The sequence below is a fragment of the Rhinolophus hipposideros genome (assembly GCF_964194185.1).
Source record: "Rhinolophus hipposideros genome assembly, chromosome: 15".
In the NCBI taxonomy this organism is placed as follows: domain Eukaryota; kingdom Metazoa; phylum Chordata; class Mammalia; order Chiroptera; family Rhinolophidae; genus Rhinolophus; species Rhinolophus hipposideros.
In genome coordinates, this window is record NC_138061.1 from 13,687,739 (window position 1) to 13,704,732 (window position 16,994).

Genomic DNA, 16,994 nt, shown 5'->3' on the forward strand with positions numbered 1-16,994 from the left:
TATTTTTCTCGAGTGTGTTGAGAACCATCTAATACACTCCAAGTTGTACTCATTTACTGTCTTCTGCACTAGTACGGGAGCTCCACGAGAGCAGAGATTCCTACTGTCTTGTTTCCTGCTATATTCCCCACACCCAGAGTGACACCTGGATGTAGGAGGCCTCCACTCCATGTTCTGTGCGTGAATGAACAAATTCCTTCCACTGAGCAAACCCCAGAACCTGCCTTCAGCTGAGTTCCTAGGGCTTGGCAGGTCTCAGAATACCACTGCAGCTCACACACAAAGCAAGCGCCCCACTTACGGGTCTCACAGTGGGGGCCCTCCCAGCCACCTCGACACTCGCAGTGGTAGTTCCCATTCCGCAGGACGCAGGTGCCCTCGTTCATGCATGGGCTGGGTTTGCAGAGGTTGACCAGTCGCTTGGCTTCTACAAAACAGAAGGTGTCCAACAGGCCCAGCCTGAGTCAGCCCCAAAGACTCCCTAAGGACCCCCTCGTCCCCCAAGGAAACCAGGGGCACATGTGAGGCCACTAGGACACTTACTGTCTTACACATCTCAGAGCTTCCTTTGGTGCCCTAAGCCACAGGCTAGCACAAGGTTGGTGCCCCACACTGCTTGGCTACGAAGAAGACCGAGCCTCTCCCTACGTGGAGACTCTCTCTCGGATGTGCTGTGCAGTAGCAGTGCTCACTATCATTAGGACAGCCACACACTTTTTTTTAAAGTATGTTTCTCCAGCGCCCACCAGCTCCAAGTAGTTGTTTCAATCTAGTTGTGGAGGGCGCAGTTCACGGTGGCCCATGTGGGGATCGAACTGGCAACTTTGTTAACAGCACCGCGCTCTAACCAACTGAGCTAACCAGCTGCCCCAACCACACACTTTTTAAAAAGCAGAAAGGATGTCACTGGTCAAAGGAAGCCTTGGAGTCAGGCTGGTCTGGCTGTGTCTGCTCCTCGCTCTGTCATTCCCCACCAAGGTCAGTGTTAACTCGGGGTCTTTAGACCCTTTGGAGGGATCTGTAGGTATCTTAACGATATTTTGTTTAAATGGAGTGCGTACATTCTCAAGCTCGGGGAGGGGCATCTGTGTTAAATTTTCTACACCCTGAATGTCAAATGGGGATGCTGTGCCCACCACAGGTTTTCACGTGAGCACGGGGTGTAGCAGAGAACTTGGCACACGGAAAGTGCTCGGGAGCTAGGAGGCGCTGGAATCCCTATGAAGATGTATGTGAAGGCTCTGGCTGAGGTGCCCCCCTTGGAGGCAGCCCTGAAGGGGTGGGTTCCCTCCCTTACCTCCGCAGAGCCACTCGATGAGTGCATCCTGGTGGTACCTCAGGTCTGCGTAGGCCGCCACGTGGATCAGGGAGTCCCGGGGACCTGCCAGCCTCCGCAGCGCGTCCCTCAGGACAGGCCCCACGCCCACCACCAAGACAGAGACACCATTGTTCCTCAGCTTCTGCACAGGGACGGCCGCGTCCTCTGCCCCCCTTCCCCCTGTGAGAACCACCACAGCCTTGGGGACGCCAGGCCGGGCACCCCTCTGGACCGTCATCACCTTGTCATAGATGTGCAGGAAGGCTGTGCCTGCTGAGCCCTCCCCACCCAGGTAGGGGGCCTGGGTCATGGCCCGCAGCACGGCAGCTCGCGTGACATGGGTGTCCAACCCGAAGGCAATCTGGACCTGGCTGCCATACACCACCAGGCCGATCTGTGTGACATCAGGGTTCACGTCAAACTGGAGGGTGCAGCTTCTCACGAAGCTCTGCATCTGGGCGAAGTTCTCAGGCCCCACGGAGGCCGAGGCATCCAACATGAAGACCAGGTCCAGCGACTGTGTCTGGCACCCTGTGGAAGTAAGCAGGGTGGGCCTCAGGGGGCAGGCTCTGCCAGGCAGAACCCCTCCTCTGGACCAGGCCAGCAAGACACGGATAGCCAGTCTGCCGTGTGTCCACCCTCTCCTAGAATATTTGCAGAACACAGGAATGCCCAGCTAGACTACACGCCTAGCCTCCCTGGCAACTAGGTGTGGCCATGTGTCTAAGATATCTGAAGGGATGAGACTGGAAGTAATTGTGCAATTTCCAAGTTATGTCCTCAGAAGGCAGCTGCTTGCCTTCCACTCCCGTCCCCTCCCCACCCTTCCTGCTGGCTGAAAATCAATGATCTTGAACCTGGCGGAACCACAAGGTAGCCAAACCACCCTGCTGGCCCAGGCCACTCACCTCTGAACTATTATGTGAGAGAAATAAATGTCTATCATATGAGTTCTTGGGACCCTTTGTGACAGCCACTTCCCCTGCACCCTCATCCATCCCATTACTGAGCCCCCTGCATAAACCACGTACTATATACAAGGCACTAATTATACCAAGTGGACAAAATGGGTTCAGGCCTGCCCTTGATGGGCTGACAGTCTATGGGGTGACAGACATGAAACCAACGTAGAATTACAAATTGTATGAGCAGCCATGAGAGGAAAATCAGGGTACAATGAGGGGCCAGCAGAAGCAACATTAGTAGATTGGGAGGAGTCAGGGCTTCTCTGAGGAGTGACGTTTAAGCTAAGACCTGCAGAGGGAGTAAGTGTGAGGTGGAGAGGTGTGTGTGTGTCTGGGGGGGAGGATGGGAGGGGTGCTCCTAAGGTGCTCCCCTATCCCTACCCCATGCGGGGGCTCCAGAGAGTCCCTAGGGACTAGAGAGCAGGGAGATCTCAGAAGTTAGAGGAATGAGTTTGGGTTTAATTCCAAGTGCAGAGGGGAGCTGCTGGAAAGGCTTCAGTACAGAGTAGGAAGATCTGATTTACTGGCTTTTTAAAAACACTCTTAACACAAGGAAAGTCTGGGAAACTGTCACAGTCAAGAGGAGCCTGAGAAGACAGGGTGACTAAGTGTAATGTGGGGTCCTGGATGGAATCCTTGGAACAGAAGAACATTAGATCAAAACTAAGGAAATCTGATTAAAGTATAGACTTTAATAAACAAGAACCTATCAACATTGGCTCATTAATTGTGACAAATGTACCTTGTTAATATCTTACAAGAGGGACACGGGGTGTGGATTATGTGGGAACTCTTGTCACAATTTTTCTGTGAATTTAAAACTATTTTTAAAAACCCACTCTGGCTGCCACGGGGAAACTAGACTGGAGGGGCAAGGTGGGAGTGTCCTTCCCCATTGTAGAAAGGAAGGTCCCACCTCTGGTGAGAGTGACATGGGGGCTGAGGAGCTGAATTCCATATGCAGCTTCCCACCGCCCACCTCTCTGGAGCCCATCAAGGATGTGTTCCGGCTACTACATCTCTGGCCGCCGCTAAGGCCCCTGCCCGCAGATGGGATGTCTACTCCTGGGACCAGCATTCTCGAGAGCGCCCCCCAGTGGTGGGTCAGAGAATCGACTTCATGGGCTGTGAAACTCAATAGAAAATATCAAAGCACATCTCAGGAAGAAAGGACAAGTATCATTTCATGAAACATCTGCTTCAGTTGCACGGGTGTGTGCATAGTGGGAAATGTACTTTTCTATGGGCTGCCATCCAAGAAGCTGGAAAGCTGCTCGTCTAGAGCGTGCTTAGATTTCAAGCTGTTTATTAACAATCATTATTAGTAATAATAGCAACACTTAAAATTTTCTGAGTGCATACTCTGTACTGTGCACACTGCCTGTCTTACTGAATCCTCACAGAAGCCCTTCACAAGGTGCTATTATTGGTCCCATTTTATTGACCAGTAAACTGAGAAGTTACTCGTCATGTGACTAATACATAAAAGGGGGGCTGTGGCTCCAGCACCTAGCATAGGCCTCGGTTAACTGGTAACAAAAGAAGGAAGGGCACGCCACTGATCAGCATCCCTGGGACAAGCTGAGATTAGTCCGGAGGTGAGGTACTCTTGGGGACCTTACCTGGCCGCGGCCGGCTGCACAGCTTCCGCTGCAGCTCTGGGACTTGGTTGAACAGGTCCTGTGGGGTGGCGTAGACCATGACGTGCTTTGGGCTGCCTGTGATCTCCTCCAGCTCTGCCCGCAGGGCCTCGCTGCCCACGCCCAGAAGTTGCAGCTCTTGGAGCCTCGCGTGATGTGCTAGGCTGGCCACCTCGTCCTGGGAGCGTGACTCAGTGAGCAGGACCACCACTCTGCGTGGACGGTCCTGGCCTGTCCTGATGGCTCTCCCAAAGCCGCGCTCTGCTGCCTGCCGCAGGGCACTGCCCGTCAGGGTGGCACCTCCGTTGAAGGGGATGGCATCGAGGCTCCTGACCAGATGTGGCACGTCTTGGTACTCACCCACAGGCACCGCCACCACCAGCTCCCTGCTGTACCAGGCCATACCCACGCGGACCCGAGAGTCCTGGTTCAGCGAGGCCTGTACAAACCGCTTCACAAAGGCCTTCAACCGCAGGAAGCCCTCCAGCGTGGTGCCCGCTGAGCTGTCCAGCAGGAAGAGGACGTCAATTCTGCATTCCAGGCTCAGTGCCGGGGCTGTCAGAATCATAGCAGCCATCACACCATGGCCACCTGGGGCATGCAGGTCACCGTTCCACCACCACATGAAGCAGGAGAAACTTCCCTCCCAGGAGGGAGACCGGGTGGAGAAACTGAGGCTCCAGGGCGTTGTAGCCGGAGCACGTTGTCACAGTGAGACAGGCTAGACACACAGCTCTCCCTCCTGGCTGTCGCTAAGGGTCTCCACCCAACCACTATTTAAAAATTAAAATGTATCTATTTTTCGACTTTCTCCCATTATGGTTAGTGCTTCTTGTGTCCTATTTGAAAAATCATGAAGATATGCTTCTATGTTTTCTTCCAGAAGGTTCACGGCTTTGCCTTTTACATTCAGATCTATGATCCACCTGGAATCGATTTTTGTGTGGCTTGTGAGGTAGGGCGTCAAGATTGAGTTCTTCCAAATAAATCTCCAATTGACCCAGTACTATATTTTTTAAAAAGTTAACACGCCCCTACTATGTGCCAAGCGCTGTGCTAAATAAACACCTTACATACATAATCTAATATCAAGTTCTCAACACCCTGAGGGGGTAAACCCTATAATCTTCATTTCATATCTTTAAAACCAAAAAGGGTTGAAGCTCCTTGCGCCTCACCCTAGAAGAGGGGAGAAGAGGTTCTGCCAGAACCAGGACCCCGAGTGGGGCTGGCTCCAGCCTGCAGCCCGGCTCAGCGATGCTCAAAGGTAAAGCAGAAGCCATTCTAAAGCTAATAGGAGCTGCTGTCCTACCCAGGGCTTCACCACCTGTGTGATTTCTTCACGGAGCACTCAGAGGTTGTATGACATGAGACATCAGAGCAGAGGTGTACTTGGTAAGGAGGTGGCTCTAAAACTCAAGGGCCCGTTTCTACCCAGAGGCTAGAAGGGGGGGAGGTGAGAACAGGGAGCCTGGGCTCCAGCGCTCCCCAGTGGTCCACTTTAGAAGCCCTGCGCCTACGTACCGCAGTTAGCCTCTCCTCGGAAGGCCGGCGTGCAGAGGCAGCGGTACCTGTCCAGTCCTTCTGGAACACACGTGCCTCCATTCTGGCAGGGTTGTGAGTCACACGGACCTAGCAGAGAGATACCCATTAACAGCCTAGCACGTGAGACAGAAGCATGAGTCCGGCAGGCCACCCTGCCCCACCACAGCCCAGCTCCCTCCTCCCCCAGGGACCACTAGGAAACTGCAACACCTGTAGCACAGAAGGGAAAGAAAGCAGGTGAGGTATGGAAAGAGGAGCTGAGTGTGGGTGGCAAAGAACACTCAGTGGTAAGCTCAGCGGGGCCCTGCGTGAATTCCAGGCTCACTTGGGGATGTGCCCAGAGGGACTGGACTTCTGTGGACGGAAGTGTGTCCCCCTCCAATTCCTATGCAGCAGTCCTAACCCTCAGTACCTTAGAATGGGACTGCATTTGGAGATAAGGCTTTTAAAGAGGAAATTAAGGCTAAATGAGGTCACAGGGCGTGTCCTAATCCAATGTGACTGGTGTCCTGATAAGACGAGGTACACAGAGCACACAGAGCAAAGGCCATGTGAGGACACAGTGAGATGACGACCATCTGCAAGCCAAGGAGAGAGGCCTCAGAAGAAACCAAACTTGCTGACACCTTGATCTTGGGCTTCCAGCCTCCAGAACTGGGAGACAATGGATTTCTGTTGTTTAAGCCATCCCGTCTGTGTTGAGTTTGTTATGGTGGCCCTAGGAACTGACACAACATACCCTAGCAACCCACAGCTGCTAAGAAGGCCTGCAGGAGCTCCAGGCGGCCATAAGGATTAACTGGTGTTGGACCTGACCTTGATAAAAACGAAGATCTCAGCAGCATCAAGGCAACAGTGGGGGTGTTGTGAAACTCGGGGAACGCTGTGGTATGGATGGTGCTACTCCTCTTAACAGCCTGTGCCGGCTGGCACAGAGAGACAGAGAGGCTTTAGATCCTGCAATCAATGAATGCGGCCTCCTCCACTTACGCAGGCACCCTCATTAGGCTGTACAAGCTCTGGTGTCCTCCTCTAAAAAGGGGTGATAATAGCCAAGCTTGTTCCAGTATTATTGCGAAGACTGCATGAACTGCTCCACGGAAAGGCTTAGAGCAAAGCCTCACACGAAGCAAGCATTCCACGCAGGTAAGACGGTGTTTGCTTTGGCATTCAAAGTGCAAATTATGAATAATGCCTCTTTCGAAGGTGCTATTTCACCCAGGAAACCACAGCCCATGTCAAAATCGGGCCCATTCTGAAGCATCCAATCTACGTATGAATATCCTGGGGTCAATATCTAAGTTCCTTTTCAAGTTCCTTATCGATTATTGTGAAATGCAGATAAAACCCCCTCCCTCCCAGGGTTACAGAGAACAGACAGGATCTCCATGAATTCATGTATCATGTATTAAAAGGCCGGATAAGTAGCCAGGTGTGGTTACTAGTGAAATTGGTGAGTAATGTCTCTGTCGCTTAAAACTATTGACACATGTCTCAGTAGTCACATCAATGTAATTCAAGTGTATACTTATCGAAGGTAGAAATTACCTAGGCTAACTCTGGGCATCTCGGTCTGCTGTTCTGTCAGCTACAGTATCGGAAATAACTGGGTGCTTATTAGCAACACGAGCAGTAGCCTTTAATTGAGCAGCTACTCTGTGACAGGTCCTGTGCTAAGTACCACACATGCAGGAACTCATTTCATGGACACCCCTTATAAGACCCCTATTTCAAACAAGGAAGCTGAAGCTCAATGACTAGAAATGATCTGCTGAAGGTCAGATAGTTGCAAAGGGGCAAAGCTGGGACTCAAACCCACGTCATTCAGGTTCCAAAACCGTTACGTCCTCAAACTTGAATTTGTGAGCAGAAACAACTGCACGGTCAGTTTCTCCGATGCTTCAATGTTGGAACTTTAAAAAAAAAAAAAGGATGCCAAGGGGATCACCACCCCCCGGGGCAGGAAGTGCCACCTGCCTGCATGTAATCAGAAGCAGCAAATCCACATGCAAACGAATGCTGACACACTCCACTGCAGTTTCCAGGCTCCTCGGTCAGTGGGATGCACTACACCCCAGGGTGAGGAGCAGTGAGGGTCACCAGGGAACCAGGCTGAATGACACTTAGTGGAGCTGATAAGTCCTCCTGTCTCTTTAGGACTTTGCAGCTGATGAAGCACTTGAGTGGGTATTACTTACTGAGTCTTCCCGAGGGTCCCATGTTAATGCCCTCTGTCATACAGAACAAGGAAATGGGGATTCCAGACCGGGGGCAAGCATTAACCCCATTTTACAGAGGAGGAAATTGAGGCTCAGGTATCTTGTCCAGAATTCGGCACTGGGTGTGAGGCCGTCTGCAAAGCTGGTGAAGGGTACATACCCTTCAATGCCTTTTGTCAATGTCAACAACGTAAGGGGCACCAGTTAAGCAAAGTCCTAACGCCATCAATCAGTCCATGCTTAGTGAAAAAAATACCACTGAGCAAGTGAGGAATGAATACAGCATGAACACTCTCCTCTGCCTCTGAAATGCCCACTCTCTGCCCCAGAAGTACAAATGTCCCTTAGAAGCCAGCCTAGTCCCAGGGCCCGGAAAGAGCAGGAGAATCCAAGAGGCAGACTGTACCTGGGCAGGTGGTCCTGTAGCAGGTGGTGGGGTGGGTTAAGAACACTCTCTTCCAGCTACAATCCAAGGAAACAAGTGGTAGAGACCCAACATTTACCAGGAGGGCAGAAGCCTGGAAGGTTATTTAACACACTAACAGCTGACATAAAATTCCAAAGCAGAAGCAGGTCAAGAAAGACTCCCTGTTTTTCTTTCTTGTTTCCACCTCAGCTTTTGTCTGCACACAGCAGGGAATGGTTCAAACTACCCAGAGACAATTTAAAACAAAAGATAACGAAGGTTGTTCATCATGTAAGCAGTAAGAGATGTCTGTGTTCAAACCTGAACTGTGGAAAAAGTTTTCTGTTACAAGTTACTTCCTGGAGCCAGCACAATGGGGGGGGGCCTGAGGAGGGACGGGGACAGGCAGGGAATTAGGCAATGCATTCTGGCTGTGTGACCCCACGCAAGTTACTTTCCTTCTCTGGTTTTCAGTTCCCTCTTCTATATAGTAACTCTATCTGTAGTTTTCAACTGTGTTCCTTGGAGCCTCAATGGAGAGGGCAGCAGACTGTGTGTCCAGCGTGCCAGGCCTCCCCCAGTGCCACAGCCCTGCCCCTTCAGACCAAATGTGGTTTTTCTGGTCTGCACAAGTGTCCACATGAGGCTACACAGCTCAAGAGGATTTTCAAACCACTGGACTCGACGGCCTCTGAGGTCCATTCAAGCACTGAGACTCTGTGACAACACAAGGACAACCATTCTGGTGGTGACTTCCTTGCTCCAGGTGTCCAAACCATTACCCTGTATCCACAGCTACCTGAAAAGACCGTTAGGGCTCAGAGGGCTGAATTAGGGCACCCAAAGTCACTGGGTTACTAGAACACAGCAGAGCTGGGATCAACTCCACCGCCCCTGCTCTCAGCTCTCGGGGCCTCGCCTCTGGCTGGCCTGAGTCCCTGGGTTGACAGGGCGGCTACAGCGGGAACGGTTCCTTGTATATCCGTGGGCAGAAAGCCCTCCTTTTGGTGGGCAGCAGCTCCAGGAATGGCCTTAGCTAAGGAGATTCTCCGATTTAGGCCGCAGCAAAAAAGTTCTCCAATGTTTTCCAAAGAGACTGTCTTCTAACAGATCCCACCCGGCGCTGCCCAGAGCAGAAGCAGACTAATGGGCCCCGCTACAGCTGAGTCTACCCTGGAGCAAAACATCCACTTGGGACAAAAGCCAAGTCAATTAGGAACTCACGGAGTTTCCAAAATCAAAAGTTTGTCAAGCTGCCAGCTCATTAAAGACAAATCTTCTCCCTCTCTATGTCCATTCCTAGCACCCCCATAAAACCACAAGTCTTAGCCCAGGAAGTTCTGCCGGCCCCACCCTCCAGAAGTCGGCATTGTTGGAACAGACACTGGTCACAAGACTTCACCAGGATCTGCACACGGCTTGTCCCCGACCTCCCCAAGGGTCTGGGCTCAGATGCCACATTCTCTGCAAGCTCCACTGTTTCAAATTGCCACCCCGCTCCCCACCACCCCACCACCCCTACCCAAATTCAGCCCTGTGTTCTTTTTCTCTGTAGCACTTACCGCTACCTACTAGCTTTTGTGTGTGTGTGTGTGTATTCACTTGTTTATGGCTGCTTCCTGCCACTGGAATGTCACCTCACGAGGTGAGGGCAGATCTGTTTCTGAAATGTTCATGCTGATTCCCCAGGACCTGGGACAGTGCCAGAAACACAGGAGGCCCCCAGGATTTCTGAAACGAGGGAACTGATGAAGAGCTTACTGTACGCAAGCATAATTTTAGGAGCCTGAAGTATTAGTGCATTCCACATCCCAAGGAGGACAGGGCCCACCCTGGCACGTGGGACACCTTGTCCAATGTCCCCTCTCGACCACAAGTGCCTTGGGGGTAGTGACTGTGCCAGTCTCCTCACTGCACACTGCCTGGCTCAGAGCCGCACTTAGAACACGTTCACTGGAGAAAAGGTGCCTCCTTTCACCTGAAAGCTCGAGTTCTGAAGAGAGCCTCTAGTGGCTTCTGACGTGGCACAAGGCCCCGTTTCCTCTGACCCACGTGTGGGGCACAGCCCTTTCCAGCCAAGACGGCCTTGGGACTCTCCATCACTCCAGCATGGTCCTCACGGATTCTCAACCTACCCATCTCACTGCTGTGCCTGCTCTGATCTCATCAGAGGGCAAGCCAAAGATACAGCTGGTTCAAATGCTACCCTGTCCTCCCGGAAAGGGAGACAGGCCGATCAGCAGTGCTGACTAGGCACTGTATCGGAGGACATCCAAGGGACCGTCTAGGGCCTTTGGAGGGAAAAGCTGCCAGCCAGGCTGCAGGTGCTTTAGAATGTCTGAGCTCCGGTCCTAGAGCTTCCAGCGTCCCCCATGGCCGCTACACTGGAATTCATCCAAGATCTTAAGCCTCTTGCCTCACTGAGCCCCGTCAATATGGAAACTGGTGCTCAGAGGAACCAAATTACCAGACCACCATCCCACGTGCAGACCACTACCCTGTAGGATCAGCTTTTGGCTCACTAAGCAGCCTCCAGAATGGCTGTGACCCTGCCACCCTTGCTCACCCTGGGTGCCTGGGTGGTGTCAGTCAATGAGACTGACACTGAGTAGATGTGACCCTCCCAGCACCCTGGGAACTCTGTCCCTGGCTCCCTCCCACACCTCCTCCGATACCTGTTTTCCCTGCAGCAAGTGAGCTCTCGGCCTTGCGGGGGGGGGGGGCCTCCATTCCCACCCCGGCCACGCCCTTCGGCTCTGACCCCAGACCTTGTGGACAAACCTGGAGAAGGGACAGAGCGCAGCCAGCACACCATCGGCCCCCCGCGATCCTCTCCAGCACAGGGCATTGTCAGCAAGCTCCCTCACTGTCTCCAGCGTCTTGTGTTCACAGGGGTGAGGCTGGACCTTGCAGTCTGTCCACAGCACACACCCAATGGAGAAGACAGGGTTACGCCTCCTTTCCCCACCCGTGGTTCCACTACCTTCAGCCCTGGCTGCTACCTTCTGCCTCTCAGGGCAGACCTTCTGCCTCTGGGAGGGGCCCCGCTCTGCCCCTTGTCGGGCAGGCAGTCTCTGAGCATCTCTGCCGGGCCCCACCCCGCACAGCCTGACATCCTGTGCACACATGTATGTTTTCTATGACGTCTTCATGCTAGCTACTGGACAGAGCCGGACAAAGACGGCCAGGGACACAGGGATCTCACCCCCAGCCAGAGAGTCCCTTCGCTGATCACAGCAGGGGACCTGACTTGGCTCTTCCTTCTAAGGTGACAGACATGAGGGCCCCACCAGATCTGCATGCCAAGCCCTGGGACCCCCCACCCCAGAGAGACAAGCGCAGGGTTCCAGCTGAGAAACCCACAGGACCTGACACAGGAAGGCAGAACAGAGCAGAGCGAGCGCCCCAGGGCTGAGATGGCAGACCCCACTCCTCTCGCCCTCCCTCACTGGGGAGGCTCCTGAGTCCTGACCTCCTGCCTTGGGGGACCCTCCCCATCCCTACCCCACTTCCATATGGGTAAGTCCATACCTTCCCAGCCCGGAACGCCTTACCTGGAGAGGCGATGGTGCAGATGGCAGAGCTGCTCAGGGTGCTGAAGAGGCCGTTGGTTGCGTCTTCCACCTGCTCAGCCATCAGCACGTGCTGCTCCCTGGGCTCGCTGGCCAGCGTGTGCAGCTCCTCCCACCTGCACTCCAGGCCAGCAGAGAGCTTATGTGGCTTCATCACCCCACACCCACCCTCCTCTTGCCCACAAAGAACATGGGCTGTCGGTGGACAGCAATACCACCCCCCACCCATTCAGAAGCCACTTACCTGCATCCTCTTTCACCTAGGATGCAGGTAAGGTCCAGGAGCGCCTCAAGGACACTCAGCCACAGGTCACAAGGTGTGCGTGCTCCAGGGCACGGACTTCCCCACAGGAGAGCCTCACATTCGAGCTGTTGGCTCTTATTTCAAACATGGTTCTAACAGATTTAGTTGTCTGGTTCTGTACCTCAGAGCTGATGAGAGGAACTAACCAGAAAGGAAACAAAGGCAAGTGGTTCTAGGTAACAGCAAGAGAAGAAAAACAAGTACAGTTAGTAATAGAAAAAAAAAATACGGAAGAATTAGAAACAGTGAACATAAGAACTCAAAGGCCCACAAAGTGAGCCCATCTAGAGGAAGGAATAAGCACACTTGGCCAGAGGGCATCATTTAGTGCCCAGGACAAAAAAAAAGACAATACACACACAAAAAATCATGTACAAGATGATACTGGGGCATGAAGAAAGGGTTACATGATGTTCAGGAACCTCTTTTTAAAAACACAGGGCAGTCAGTAATGCATTTAGAGTCCCGCCCATCAAAAATTCATCAAAATAGGCCAAGGTTAGGCAATATGGCAAAATTTCATTTATCTCTAAAATTCACTTATGTACAACTCCCCGTTCTCCTCTGAAGCCACATAAACCAGACATCTCTCCCCATGCCTAGAATAGGGCCTCGCACCCACAACAGGAGTTTCTCAGCCCTGACCTGACGTCAGCGTTCAGTGGGCAGCTCTGCCTGCACCCCAACCCCCTCCCAGCTCTCCTGGCCCAGCAACAGACTTCCTTAAAAGCTCCCCGGTAATTCAGATGCTCAGCCAGAGTCGAGACCTGAGTCTTTGACCAGAGTCAAAGAAAGGGCTCCATAAATACTAGAAGGGGGAACGAGTCATTTAGCTAGAGCCTCATGCTGCCCGCAGCAGTGATTCTCACACGTTAGTGGGCATCAGGATCACTGACGGTCAGATAAACCACAGATTGAGGTGCCTCGGCCCAGAGTGATGGATTCAAGAGGGTGGGTCCCAAGTATGTGAACCTGCAACAAGCTCCCAGGGGATACCAAAATCCAGAGAACGTACTCTGAGGACCCCTGGTCAAGTGACCGACCCTTGACCAGGAGTGGGGGAGAGGGTCAGGTGGGCCTGGAAGGTGTCCTCAGAGGTTCCTGTGTCTGAGGCTGAGGCCAGGGACGCTCAAAGCCTGGTCTGCAGGCCAGTGCAGGTCCCCCGTTTCACCCTGGTCCAAAACCAGACAAGCTGACAGAGACATTTAGAACCTTGCTATACAGCAACTTGACAGAGCCATTGTATGTCTGCCACATAGCACGATACACAGTTGAGCTTATGTTGTGTCTTTTTTTCCCTAGTAATTCATTTCTGCTGCATTTTTGTAAAGTATCAATCCATGAGGGACCAGGAGAAAAACAAAACTAGACCTTTAGCACAGATTGTTTGAGAAGCGCTGCTCCTGCTAGCCCCTGAAGAAGAACCCCCCACATTGACCATGTATTTCTACCATGTGGTAGATTCCATCCTCACGGACAAAGCTTTGGGCCTTGGAACTACTGTGTTCTAGGCACTCTGTTTGGCACAATGCGGAGGGTGGGCGCCATGAGTCATGAAGCAAGGTCCTTTCAAGAGGGCCAACAACAAAGCAGCCCGTGTTTAATACCAACTTATTGGCAAGGACAACAATGAGGACGATGGCGGTGGGCATCACTGCCACCAGGACACGGCACAATCCGGGACATTCCCGTGGTGCAGGGGACCAGTCTCCTTCACTCTAACTTCTTCTTTCTGACCTGCACTTCCCTGGGCTGTCTTCTCTCAGCACTCACTCCCCGCTGATCTTCTTTTAGGCTTCAAATACCATCCCCCGTTTCAATCTCTAAGCCCGTTCTCTCTCCTATGCTCCAGACGCTTAGAGCCAACTGTGCACTCAGTTTCTCTGTGTAGATGGTCACATGCATCTCAGGTTTGATGTGTCTGAAAGAGAACTCCATTTCCGTATTCCTCCTCCAGTCTTTCCCGTTTCAAGAGCACCACCATTCTCCTTGGGGTTGGGGCCAAAATCCTTGATTCTTCTCTCACACACCCCATCCAACTCACCAGCCACTTCACTGCTCTGCTTTCCAAACATCCTCAGTCGAAGCATGCCTCAGCAGGGTCACAGCTGCTTCCCAATGACAAGCCACCATTATCTTCTGTGAGAGCTACTCCAAACGTCTCCTAGTTTCTCCACTTAACTTACTATTGCTTCTCCCTCTGCCTCGCCATGCCAGTCTATACCCTACCTAGAAGCCAGTGTGGTTTTCTAAAAACAGAGGCCAATTCATGTCATTTCCCTGCTCAAAACCCTCCAAAAACTTTGCAAACCTCTCACAACCAACTCCGAAGTGTCCTGTGATGCACAGTCTCTAGACCTGATTCCCGCCTACCTCCTCTACCTCACTTCTCGTAATTCATTCCTCATTTGCTGGGCTCCAGCCACTCCCTGGCTGTCTTGCTGTTTCTATCACACACTAATCTGCCTAGGGCCTCGGGGCCTTTGCACGTGCTATCCGCCTGCCCTGCCTGTCATTTCTGCTCAAAAATAAACTCCTCAAAGAAGCCTTGGCAGACCTCCCTAGCTAAAATAGCTATCTTTTCTACTCCCATCAATCTTTAACCTCTTACCTTACTTTATTTTTCTCATTTGCATTTCATTTTCACCTGAAATTATATTCCTTATTTATTCATTCACTTATTTTCTAGTTCCTGTCCTAGAATGGAAGCTCCATGAGGGCAGGGACTTTGTATTGTTGTCTCTGTATCCCCAGAACGTAGAATAGTACCTGGCATGAGGAAGACAACCTGTCGATTGAGAGAATAATGCACTAAAAATTACCAAAGGGATTTCTATGTGAAGGCATGGTACCCAGACCAGAATCATTTGACTGAATACCTACGACAACTAGGGGCCCATAGATGTCACTTCCATTTTTAGGGTTGAAAGCATTGAGGACCTGTGCCCACCTCTCTTCTAGGAAGGCATGTTCCAGCATCCGGAGAAATGTGGTTGGAGGGTGGCAACCAGTCACAGACCCCCATCCCCTGGCCTCAGGAGTGGGCCTGTGACTCAGATTCATCAGAATGCGTTCTGGGATTATTGAATTTGAAACCAGGGAAATGAGTCTTTTCTTTCCAGGTTGGAGCTGGAAAGATGTGAGCTGGACGCTGCTTGCAGCCACAGTTCCAGCTTCCTGAGAGAGCCAGGCTGAGAGCAGAGCTGCGTGGGGGACAGAATCACAATGGCATTCAAGTCCCTGGCTCCTCCTGCTCACCCCGAGGGACCCCGGACCCACCCGGTGCAGTTAGATGAATCCGTGAATTTCCACTTCTTCCCTAATAAATTCAAGTCGAGTTTATGGCACTTATAACCAAGTGTTCAGACTAAATGAAAGACAGTGCAAACTCTCAGACTTCCAGCCTCAGAGCCCCCTGTGCTCCAGCAGCGATATAACAAGGGAAGGGCAGACAGCTCCTGGGAGGACCAGGGTGGCTTTTCCAGCTCCGGTCCCCTCCCGTGGCTGTGAAGTTCTCAGCTGCACCACAGTCTCCAGGCTAACCCAGAGGGCCCGAGTCTCTTACCTGGGAAAGCGGACTCCCACGGCAAACACAATGACGCCTCTTTCCTGCAGCTGCTTGGCCGGCAGTGCCACGTGCCCCTGGGACCTCCCATCAGTGACGATGATGAGAACCTGGGGTACCGAGGCATTTCTGCCCCCAGGAAACCCCATGTGTAGAAGGTATTTCAGAACAAGGCCTGTCTCTGTGCGCCCTCCTCTGAGCTCACCCGGAAGGAAAAAACAAAGTAAGAATGAGTGATCCAGAGAGCGGAAGTTGGAAAACAGCCTAAAACAGTGGACTCGGCCACTTTCTCCTGGTAGTGGCTCAAAGTGACAATGCCACCGTGAGAGATGCACTTTCACACCATCTAAATCACAACAGTGAAGAACAGAAATGGACTTTCCCTGTGAACTTTAGATGCAGCCCACCCAGCTCTGTTTATGTACTAATGTCATTCTTTGTATTTGTGTGCTTTTACTTTCTCTTCCTCTGTGATGGCTCTGGGCTGACAATTCTCATAGTTTGTCTAATATCCACCTCCTACCTCCCCATTCCTCTGTCATTTCCTTCTTGTTATGGCTCAACATATCCTTAGGGTAGGAAAGGCAGGTAACGAAGCTTAGTAAGAATCCATGAGAGTGAAGGACAGGGCTTTGGTGCAAGGGTCCATTGAGGGGCCTTCCGGTGATCAGGCTTTTCTGGCCCACCTCCAAGTGCAGGGTTGAGTGCTGGAAGGTTGAACTGTTTGACTGCATCTAGATCGGTGGGGCCCCTCTCATCAAGATGCTAAGATTCTCTAACCTTACAGCTCTGTTACAGGGAATGTTGACTGAGCTTGGACTCCCGATACAGCATCTCTACTAAATCTCACAATAGGGGGGCTCGTGCATGTGTCCTCAGAGAGGGGACTGTTGGCTTTCAGTGTCAGCTGGGCAGAAAATAAAGAATGTTAGACCAAACCTTTCAGTGGGTGACACATCTAAACCTGAGTGACAATGTGGAGGCTGATGGAATCACCATGGTTATTAACTTTATGCAGAGAAAACCATTAGATCATTCTGAAATGATGACAATTCACAGACTACAGATTGGTGGGGTCCCATTTAGACTCATTGCACTGAATATAAATTAAGGCAGTGACTCCCTTTATTGCAGCCCTCAGCCCTCTCAGATGAGCCTATGGTTATGCATCTAATGGCAAAACATCCAACTGACAACAGGCATTGTGTGTGTGTGTGTGTGTGTGTGTGTGTGTGTGCGCGCGCGCGCGCGCATGTATATATGCACGTATGAAAGTGTTGTTTTTTAACTAGACAATTGAAGTGTTGATTTCTCATGCAAGTCTCACGTAGGTCTTCCTGCCTAGGCACCTGTCCTGTTTTACTCTCCTCCAAGCAGCAGTCATTCTACATCCAGGCTCCTTTCATTTGTGGTTCTGCCATCCTCTCAGCCCTCAAAGTTCTCTCCATTCAGCAGAGAGG

The 16,994-nt window shown here is 51.8% G+C and overlaps 1 protein-coding gene across 2 annotated transcripts in view; it reads right to left on the reverse strand.

Moving 5' to 3' along the window:
• VWA2 (von Willebrand factor A domain containing 2) overlaps positions 1-16,994 on the reverse strand; it is a 46,199-nt gene that overhangs the window by 4,435 nt on the left and 24,770 nt on the right. For both annotated transcript variants that reach the window (XM_081075272.1, XM_081075271.1), the window contains exons 6-13: positions 15,535-15,729; positions 11,648-11,781; positions 10,875-11,007; positions 8,094-8,149; positions 5,448-5,555; positions 3,906-4,478; positions 1,298-1,849; positions 302-427 (exon numbers count right to left, since the gene is read on the reverse strand). In XM_081075272.1, the coding sequence (XP_080931398.1) occupies positions 302-427; positions 1,298-1,849; positions 3,906-4,478; positions 5,448-5,555; positions 8,094-8,149; positions 10,875-11,007; positions 11,648-11,781; positions 15,535-15,729 (1,877 nt within the window). The remainder of the gene's footprint in view (positions 1-301; positions 428-1,297; positions 1,850-3,905; positions 4,479-5,447; positions 5,556-8,093; positions 8,150-10,874; positions 11,008-11,647; positions 11,782-15,534; positions 15,730-16,994) is intronic.